At 39.5% G+C, this 9,767-nt stretch overlaps 3 protein-coding genes across 3 annotated transcripts; 1 reads left to right on the forward strand and 2 right to left on the reverse strand.

Annotated features, from left to right (window-relative positions):
* The first annotated feature begins 4,938 nt into the window (after positions 1–4,938).
* On the forward strand, positions 4,939–5,942 carry LOC130506922 (uncharacterized). The gene is made up of 2 exons (XM_057001617.1): positions 4,939–5,011; positions 5,065–5,942. The coding sequence occupies exons 1-2, from the start codon at positions 4,939–4,941 to the stop codon at positions 5,940–5,942; spliced, it is 951 nt and encodes a 316-aa protein (XP_056857597.1).
* Positions 5,943–6,625: 683 nt separating this feature from the next.
* On the reverse strand, positions 6,626–7,141 carry LOC130506923 (uncharacterized protein At4g04775-like). Its single transcript, XM_057001618.1, has 2 exons — positions 6,980–7,141; positions 6,626–6,910 (listed from the first exon to the last, which is right to left on the reverse strand). The coding sequence occupies exons 1-2, from the start codon at positions 7,139–7,141 to the stop codon at positions 6,626–6,628; spliced, it is 447 nt and encodes a 148-aa protein (XP_056857598.1).
* A 721-nt stretch (positions 7,142–7,862) lies between these two features.
* Positions 7,863–9,667, reverse strand: LOC130506924 (uncharacterized). Its single transcript, XM_057001619.1, has 5 exons — positions 9,461–9,667; positions 9,335–9,403; positions 8,710–9,138; positions 8,373–8,631; positions 7,863–8,302 (listed from the first exon to the last, which is right to left on the reverse strand). The coding sequence occupies exons 1-5, from the start codon at positions 9,665–9,667 to the stop codon at positions 7,863–7,865; spliced, it is 1,404 nt and encodes a 467-aa protein (XP_056857599.1).
* Between the last annotated feature and the right edge of the window lie 100 nt (positions 9,668–9,767).

The following is a 9,767-nucleotide window of genomic DNA, read 5'->3' on the forward strand; positions in this document are numbered from 1 at the left end:
TACGGCAGGCTCTGTTTATGATGCATCCAGAAAAGGCCCCTGGCCCCGATGGAATGACCGCTCTTTTTTTCCAACACGCTTGGCATGTAATAAAATATGACTTGGTTACTTTGGTGAACGATTTTATGGTCTCAGGGGAAATGGACCCAAGATTAAATCTTACTAATATTTGTATGATACCGAAGACGGAAAGACCAACAAGGATGACGGAATTAAGGCCGATAAGTTTATGCAATGTCGGGTATAAGATTATATCTAAGGTATTATGTCAGCAGTTGAAAACCTGTCTTCCGGCACTTATTTCAGAGACCCAATCGGCATTTGTGGCAGGCAGGCTGATTTCGGATAATATTTTGATTGCTCAGGAGATGTTTCACGGGCTACGCACGAATAAGGCATGTCAGGGAAAATACATGGCAATTAAAACAGATATGAGTAAAGCTTATGATAGGATTGAGTGGGATTTTATCAGAGCTCTTCTCCATAGAATGGGTTTTGATCCTCATTGGATTAAACTTATGCTGGAGTGTATTTCGTCTGTACAATATCAAGTGTTACTTAATGGTCAGCCCCGGGGACTTATAACTCCCCAAAGGGGGTTAAGACAAGGGGATCCGTTATCTCTGTATCTTTTTATTATGTGTACGGAAGCTCTGATCGCGAATATTAGAAAGGCGGAGAGGAATAAACAGTTAACTGGTATGAAGGTGGCGAGGGCCTATCCATCGATCTCACATTTGCTCTTTGCAGATGATAGTCTTTTCTTTTGTAGAGCACGTATTGATGAGTGTCAGACCATTTTAAGGATATTAAAGGAATATGAGGCTGCTTCTGGTCAATTAATTAATTTTGACAAGTCATCAATACAATTTGGACATAAGATTGAGGAGTCAAGTAGGCAAGAATTGCGAGATATCTTGGGTATACAAAATCTGGGAGGTATGGGATCATATTTGGGTTTACCAGAGAATCTTGGAGGATCTAAAATTCAGGTGTTTAGTTTTCTCCAGGATCGGTATAACAATAGGGTAAATGGCTGGACCTTTAAATTTTTTACCAAAGGGGGCAAGGAAGTGATCATTAAATCAGTGGCTACAGCTTTACCTAATCATGTAATGTCTTGCTATCGGTTACCGAAAACGATAGTGAAGAAATTAACAAGTGTGGTCGCACAGTTCTGGTGGAGTCCAGGAGGAAGTACTAGGGGTATGCATTGGCAATCTTGGGATAAGGTATGTATCAGTAAAGAGGAAGGTGGTCTGGGGTTTAAAGATATACTGGATTTCAACACAGCTATGTTGGGGAAGCAACTATGGCGACTGATAGAGAATCCTAATACACTGTTTTCGCGAGTTTTCAAAGGACGGTATTTCAGAAATGCTTCACCCCTGGAACCGATCCGTTCATACTCTCCGTCATACGGCTGGCGGAGTATTACTTCAGCTAGATCTCTGGTTACCAAAGGACTAATCAAAAGGGTAGGAACAGGGTCATCCATATCAGTATGGAAGGATCCTTGGCTCCCAACCACTCGCCCGAGACCAGCAAACAAAAATCATGTTCTCAGTCACCCCGATCTCACGGTAGATCAACTTATTGATCCAGAGCTACGTATCTGGAACTCACAGGCAATAAGGGCTTTGGTGGATCCCAATGATGTAAGCATTATTGAAAGCATTCCATTGAGTAGGTTTCAGAACATGGACAGAGATGGATGGCATTTTACTCAAAACGGAAAATATTCGGTCAAATCAGGGTACCAGGTGGAACGGGTTTATCCGGATAAGGGGAAACCTTTACCAATTTTTGGTCCGACAGTTGATTTCATTAAGGCACATTGCTGGAAAATTCACTGTCCACCAAAGATTAAACACTTCTTATGGCAAATAGTGTCAGGATGTATTTCGGTAAGGAAGAACTTACACTCACGAGGATTATCCGGGGACTTATGTTGTGATAGATGTGGTGCTCCAGAGGAATCAATTAATCATGTATTTTTTGAATGTCCTCCAGCGCGTCAGGTTTGGGCTCTATCCCAGATCCCATCTAATCATTCTTTTTTCCCCACAGAGTCTATATTCACTAATATGGATTATTTATTTTGGAGAGTTCTTCCAAAATTAGAGGATCATCGGTTTGCTTGGATATTATGGTATATTTGAAAATCAAGGAATAAAAAGGTTTTTAGCAATTTGGACGTTGAACCTATGGATACCATAAAACTAGCAGATACAGAATCAAAACTTTGGAAGGAGGCACAAATTATCCCTACACCAGTAGTAGGTCAACAAAATTCGGATCTTCCGTCCATTCCAGGACGATGGTGTTTTATTGATGGATCCTGGAAGGATAAGGAAATATTCTCGGGACAGGGATGGTATAGTATACTTGAGGGATATGATGGTCTTATGGGAGCACGGAATGTCAGGGCTTCCCTATCTCCTCTCCACTCAGAGATAGAAGCTTTAATATGGGCAATGGAGTGTATGCGGAATCTGAGGCAGTACAGGGTTACATTTGCGACAGATTGTTCTCAATTGGTGAAGATGGTTTCGGAACCAGAAGAATGGCCTGCTTTTGCAACCTATTTAGCAGATATCGAGACTTTGAAAGGAAACTTTCATAGTTCAGATATTATTTATGTATCTCGCACGAAGAATCAAAAGGCCGACAGCCTCGCCAGAAGTGCTAGGAATCAACCGACCTTTGTCGTGCATATGGATGCAGAGTTACCTGTTTGGTTTACAGAGTCGTTTTGAGTCTGTAAAAGTCGATGATAAAAAAAAAAGAAATCAAGCTTCTTACATCTTTGTTCCTTCTGGTTTGATAAGAATCCTGAAGATATTGCCATATGTCCGAACAGGCTAATCTGGAATCACCTGAATAGAAAGTGGGATAGATTCTTCCTCATAACTCCTATGAGATTTATACAACTTCCTGGTGATTCTGCACTAATTAATTTTTTGAAATCAAGCTTCTTACATCTTGGTTCCTTCTGGCTTGATAAGAATCATGAATATATTGCCATATGTCCGTACAGGCTAATATGAAATCACCTGAATAGAAAGTGGGGTAGCTTCTTCCTCATAACTTCCTGGTGATTCTACACTAATTAAAGTTCCAAATCAAGCTTCTTACATCTTGGTTCCTTCTGGTTTGATAGGAATCATGAAGATATTGCCATATATCCGAACAGGCTTATCTGGAATCACCTGAATAGAAAGTGGGATAGCTTCTTCCTCATAACTCCTATATTATTGAGGGAGAATTGGCAAAAAGAGACACTTTGAATTTTCTATTGTCAATTTAGGACTTTTCATACTTTGGTCATTTTTTGACTTGTTTTGCCCTTGGTTGATGAGAAAAATAGTAAACATAACTTTAAAAATGTAAAAAAATATGAAAAGTATTGGAAACATATGTATGATAATTTATATGTTTAAATTTATTTTTTTTAAAATAGGGAATCATATTTTATTTTCTCTTCTAGCCAAAATAGAATACACATTCCGTTAGTCTGCTTAGTACAGAAAACCGAAACTAATTATAATACATAGATATATCTCGGTTATATAACGTAAACTAATGTTTCTTCATCCCTCTATCTGAGCTAGATTTTGTTACGTCAACATATAGCAGTATGTCTTCAGTGTACCAGTAGATATTTAACGATATATATCTTGAACTCTATGATGTACCTAAATTAGAAATTGTGCCATAGGCTCTTATGCCTTTTACCTTATGTGACGCCTAAGGAAGAATAGGTGTTGCACGTGTTGTACTATATTCTGGATTGGGTATATTACGTATTCTAGGGAAATCTGAAAAAAATGGAAACTTCCATTTTCTGTTTTAGAAGTTTCCTAAATCTGACCTAAAAATCTTGGAGAATATTTTCTTGATATCCCACGTTTTCCTCCTCCTCCCACGATCCCCTTCTCTTTGTTTTTTGTGTTTATCGCGGTCTTCTCTTCTCTTCTCTCTTCTCTCTTCTCTCTTCTCTCTTTCTCTCTTCCCTCTTCTCTCTATCAACCTGGTTCTAATATATGTCAAATCTGGTGAATGGATGTCTAGTTCCAGCGAGGAGTGGAGTTTCGTGGTAGACAAAGACAGGCGTGGTCGAATGGTGACATTAGATGCTACAACTGTGTTGGAGCGGCTCAAGATCATGGTGTGTGAGGATTATGGCGTGGAACCTAATTCTGTTAATGTTGAGTTGAGTTATGAGATGGTGAATCAGAGAGGGAATCCTCCCATTATCATCAGCAATGATTGACAAGTAGCTAACTTTATGGGCTATGCGAAGAAGGGTTTAGGTCCTACCTTGTGTGTCACGTTCTCTAGTAGTGGTGTGAATCAAAAGGAACGAATCAACATCGATTTGAATAAGGAGCCGTGTGATTCAAGTAATATTGAGGATGAGGAAGTTCCTGAAATAAATCCAGCAGACTTTGTCCAAGCGTCAAAGGAGCCTTGTGATACAAGGAAGGAGCAAGTCGCTGGGGATGGTTGTGGTGACGAAAATGGAGACAGTGAAAACAAGAGTTTTCAAAGCCTTACTGAAAAGGATGGTAAATCTTTGCGCCCAGATTTTGTGAAGAATGATCAAATTTTCAGAAGTAAAATGGTTCTTAAAGCAACAATGGAGATTTGGGCGATGAAGCATCATTTTGATTCACTGTTAACAAATCTACTAAAAAGTGGTGGTACATTCGATGTAAGGATAGATTGTGCAACTGGGCTGTGCGTGCGGGATGTCTGGATGGGTCTACATACTTCATGATCAACAAGTGCGAAGGAAGACATACATGTGCTCCTTCGAAGAGAAGCAAGTTTTGGAAAACAGCATCGGCAAGAACAATTGGGAGTCTGATACAACATCGATTTGATGATTCAAATGAAGGCCCAAAATCAAACGAGATCATTCAATTTATGAGAATGGAGCACAGTGTTGAGATCACTTATTCGCACGCTTGGGAAGCTCGTGAGTTTGCAATTGCAGCTGTTAGAGGTATACCAGAGAAAGTTATGCTAAAATACCTAAATATTTGCATATGATCAAAGAAGCTAATCCTGGTACGCATACTCACTATGAAACTACTGACGATGGGAGATTCTTGTATCTATTTATGTCGTTTGGGCAATCATTTAGAGGATTCTACAATACAATGCGTAGGGTCATCGTTGTAGATGGAATGTTTCTGAAAAATAAATACAAAGGAGTTCTACTTGTTGCTACTGCTGTTGATGGTAACTCTAATCTGTATCCGTTAGCATTTGGAGTTGTTGATTCAGAGAATGATGATTCATGGGGGTGGTTCTTCAGACAATTGAAAGTGGTTGTTGCTGACTCCAACGACTTAGCTTTTGTTTCGGATAGAAATTCATCAATCGCTAAAGCTATTGCCACTGTCTACCCTCGATCAGCACATGGAATTTGCATTCACCACTTGCGGACCAATGTGGTTAAACATTTTAAAGAGAAGGGGTTGACTGCCTTGGTCGAACAAGCTTCAAAGGCATATAGGTACACTGAATTTCAGGAACGTATCACCGAAATTTTTGATATGAATCCTGAGCTCGGAAGATATCTACGGGAGGCTGATGTGCGAAAATGGGCTCGTTCTGTCTTCCCTGGTTCCAGGTATGACATTAGGACCACAAACCCCGCAAAATCCATAAATTCACTTCTGAAAATACCTAGAGAATATCCGGTTATTCCTTTACTGGATAGTATAAGAGAATTCATGACTCGATGGTTCTACGAGCGTCGCCTATTAAGCTCTAAACATCTTGATCCTTTAACCGTTAAGGTGGAGAAAAAGATTGATAGGAGAATTGTGAAGGCAAAAAGATTTCAGGTTTACAAGATTGACAACTTCAGATCGCTTGTGAAAGGAGACATGTATGATTGTCATGTTGATTTGGGAAGAAGAACATGAACATGTGGGAAGTACGATATAGGAAAAATACCTTGCAGACACGCCATTCCTGCAATTTATTCATGAGGTATAGAAGTATAAACACATGAACTTGGGACCAATTTAATGTTTTTTTGGCAGCTTGAGACCTATTTATTTACCTTATTTATTTACCCTATTTTTTTACGCAGGAAGGGAAGTACACAATTTTACTGATGATGTATACACCACTGCAACGTGGAGAAAAGCCTATGAGGAGTCCATTAATCCAATAGCAGTCCCAGAGTCTGACTGGAATGTCCCAGCAAAGGTTAAAAGTACAAAGGTGTTGCCACCAGATTCAAGAAAGAGTGCTGGTCGACCCGTGAAGAGAAGGTATGAAACAGTAGAAGACAAGATTAAAGCTTCTCAAGGATCAAGCAAGAATAAAAAGCACAAGTGCAGCCGTTGTGGTAACGAAGGACACAAGAGGGGAACTTGCGATTTACCCATTTAGCTTTTATGTGTGTTCTGTTTTTTTTCTTATTTCCCTTGAGACAGATGGATCTTTGATTTAGAAAAAAGTTGACAATTTGTTTATGACAATCTGGTATTTCGCCCAATATTGGTTCTATTAAATGTTTATCACCAACAAAGAAGAAGCAACATAGTGTAGAACTTATTTCACAAAATAAAACAGAACAAATTGAGGTCGCACATGACCATCATGCATAGTTAAAGTAGATGAAGATCATCACCAGACAACACAGAAACAAAGCTTTTAGGATCCTTAACTCGCTAATGCATTTGATGGTCTTCTCTTGGCAACGTGAAACAGCATCTTCCATCTCAACAATTCTACTCTCATGGCATTTCAGCCTCGTCTCACAAGCTTGCATTGATCTCTGAATCTCGGAAGTGTCGACGAGCATCACGTCAAACAGTTCCTGGAAATCTTCAACCTCCTCAACAACTGACTCATCAGTCCACTTGAACAGATGGGTTTTGTCCTTCATCAAAAACATCCAACAGTTAGTAAGATTAAAACAAGGACACATATCTATAAGTACACGACTTACCATCTCAGATCCCATCGGACAACAATGGAATAATCTTCCCGGATTTGTCACTGTTTTCGAAGTGAAACGAGCTACTTTCTCACCGCACTTGCATCTTGTGGGAATTCCACGTTGTCTGTCGAGTCGATCTGTTGAATAGGATGAAGAATAGACCGAAGACATTATTCACTCGATCTCCAATTTTTTCGCCTCCGTATTTCTCTCTGTCGATGAAGAATGAGGAAGAAAATAGAGTAGGTCAAAAATTTAGGCAAAACGACGCCGTTTGATACTCCTATAAGATGTACTATATCTAAGGCAGATCAGTAAAAAATAAGAAAGAAACCACAAAATCATCATCGGCAATATAGATCAGTGTACATGAATTAGTGACCAATGTATATGTTGGTTATGTTTGAGGTGGCCATGAATTAGTGACCAATGTATATGTTGGTTATGTTTGAGGTTTGGAGTATCCTTCGATTAGAGTCCTATGTATATTTACCTCATGTTTGGAGTTTAGTTTTCTTTACTAAGGTTAAGGGTTTATTTAGGGTTTAGGGTTTATTTAGGTTATCATCTTATGATTTAGAGTATATTTAGGTTATCATCTTATGATTTACTATGGTTAAGGGTTTATTTAGGGTTTAGGGTATATTTAGGGTTTAGGGTTTATTTAGGGTTTAGGGTTTATTTAGGAAAAAACAAAGAACAAGAAACATGTTCCATAAAAATTCATAACCATAACCCCTGTTATAATGGTTAGATAAATCCGCCAAAATAGAATTTTCGCACATGTTCCTAAAAACATAAAAATAAAATAGCTAGAGTTTTACCACACAAGGTTTTACCACACAGAGTTTTACCACATAATTATAGCCTACACCACTAAATAGGAAAAAAATCAGTCTTCTTCAAGGTCAAAGACCTCAGACCTCTCCCATGGTGAAGGCACATATCGAGTCATAGCATCAGCGAAAATGGGATCTTGGGTAGCCTCCCATAATTCCACACCAATCTTTTGTCTGCAACCCTGGATGATTTCGTCATCCACTAAGCTGACGTCGACACCAAGCAGTAGGCACTCCAAGTGTTTGAGTGCGTATACACCGCAATCACAACATGACTTGTTCAATCTCTTCTTCATAGGGACTTCCACAATAGTATATGGTGACAGGAGTAGCTTCTTCTGTCTATCAGGTGGTGCAACGGCCTTCACTATCCTAGGAATCATGTGAGCAAACTTCTCAAGGGATTGCTTATTCTTATTCCTTCTCCCACCGCAATCAAAAGCTTCCACTTTTCTTTCAATGATGTTTACGGTGACAGCAATCCAGTGATTACCTGCAATGGACATAAGTAAATTTAAGATCAGAAAAGAGAACATGGAAGTGTATAGGACAAAGTTGATTACCGTTCACAAACAACGGAAAGTATAGACGATCAATATCAACGCCCCAAACTAGATCAGTCCGCCCATGAGATGGAAGTTCTCCTCTCCCGTAACCAAGAAGAAACTCAGGCAATTGGTAAGATTTCTTGTCAGGGTGGAACACATTGTATGCGGCGTTGAGTTGGAGGCTGAAAATAGCGGACATGAAAACAACACGGGTTGGGCCCCAACGTCCCAAAGATGTGTTAACTCGCCATATAAACATATAAGCATCCATTTCCTGAACATTGAAAATTTAAATAAACTCAGCACCAAGGAAGATATATCCATCAAATTAGCAAAAGAAAGAAATCATTACGTCGTTCCCAAGCCATTTTCCAGCACATATTATCCTTGTAGCTACAGTCGAATTGAAGATTGTAGGACCAATTTGCAAAGGTATGGGATTCATAGACCATTGCGTGAATCTGTCCCATGATTCTTCAGAGAAATAATACAGTTGCGACTCAGGAGAATCATCTTGTGGCAATGGTGTATCACTAAGCTGAGGTCCTTTGCCATTTCCTTTAGACCATTTCTTCCACTGTGACGGAGGTGGTGCCTTGTCTTTAGCTCGTGAACCTCGTGCTGTAGTCATTGGAGTCCACCAATCTTCTTCCTTATCTGTCTGAGATGGATCAACTTCGGGCACATGCGAAGCCTGAGAAAGATTTTCAACGCCTTGAGTACCTATCCCTCGAAAGATATCATCATCTTGACTGAATTTAACTGGACTCGCGACTGCTTCCTGTAAGACACAATGGCAAGACACTTACATAAATATCTTAGTACAAGTTCACCACCATTACATAACAACACAAAAATAACACCACATATCCATCACATTAATAAAACATTACATAAATATCTTAGTACAAGTTCACAACCATTACATAAATTTCAAACAAGACACTTACACATCAAGCACACATCCAAACCGAGACCTTATAAAACACAACAAAATCCAGGCCGATATCATATAAGACAATAACACAAACAGACACCGAAACCATCTAATAAACAAGAGAAAAAAACATTGCAGATATTGGCGAAGATTAGAGTTTCTTTACCCCTCGTGTGGACCTCCTCAACGGTGGTTGGCTCGTTGTTGCCTTGGACGGTGAAGGCCCTCCATGCTCAACTTCAACGCTTGCTTCTTTTCGGTAAGCAATGAGGTCCGACTTCATTTGCTCAAATGTCTCGGACATCTGTTTCTGTAGCCTCTTTTCCATTGCAGAGAAGTTGTCTTCAAACAACTGTGTCACGAAAGCCTTCATGTCTTCGTTAAAAGGCGCTTGCTTTGGTGCACTAGAGAGAACCTTATGCTTCCTTTTTTCCATACCACGATCAGGGACCCTCTTCTTACCCCTTCTTGAT

The sequence above is a fragment of the Raphanus sativus genome, unplaced genomic scaffold (genome assembly GCF_000801105.2).
Source record: "Raphanus sativus cultivar WK10039 unplaced genomic scaffold, ASM80110v3 Scaffold3787, whole genome shotgun sequence".
In the NCBI taxonomy this organism is placed as follows: Eukaryota; Viridiplantae; Streptophyta; class Magnoliopsida; order Brassicales; family Brassicaceae; genus Raphanus; species Raphanus sativus.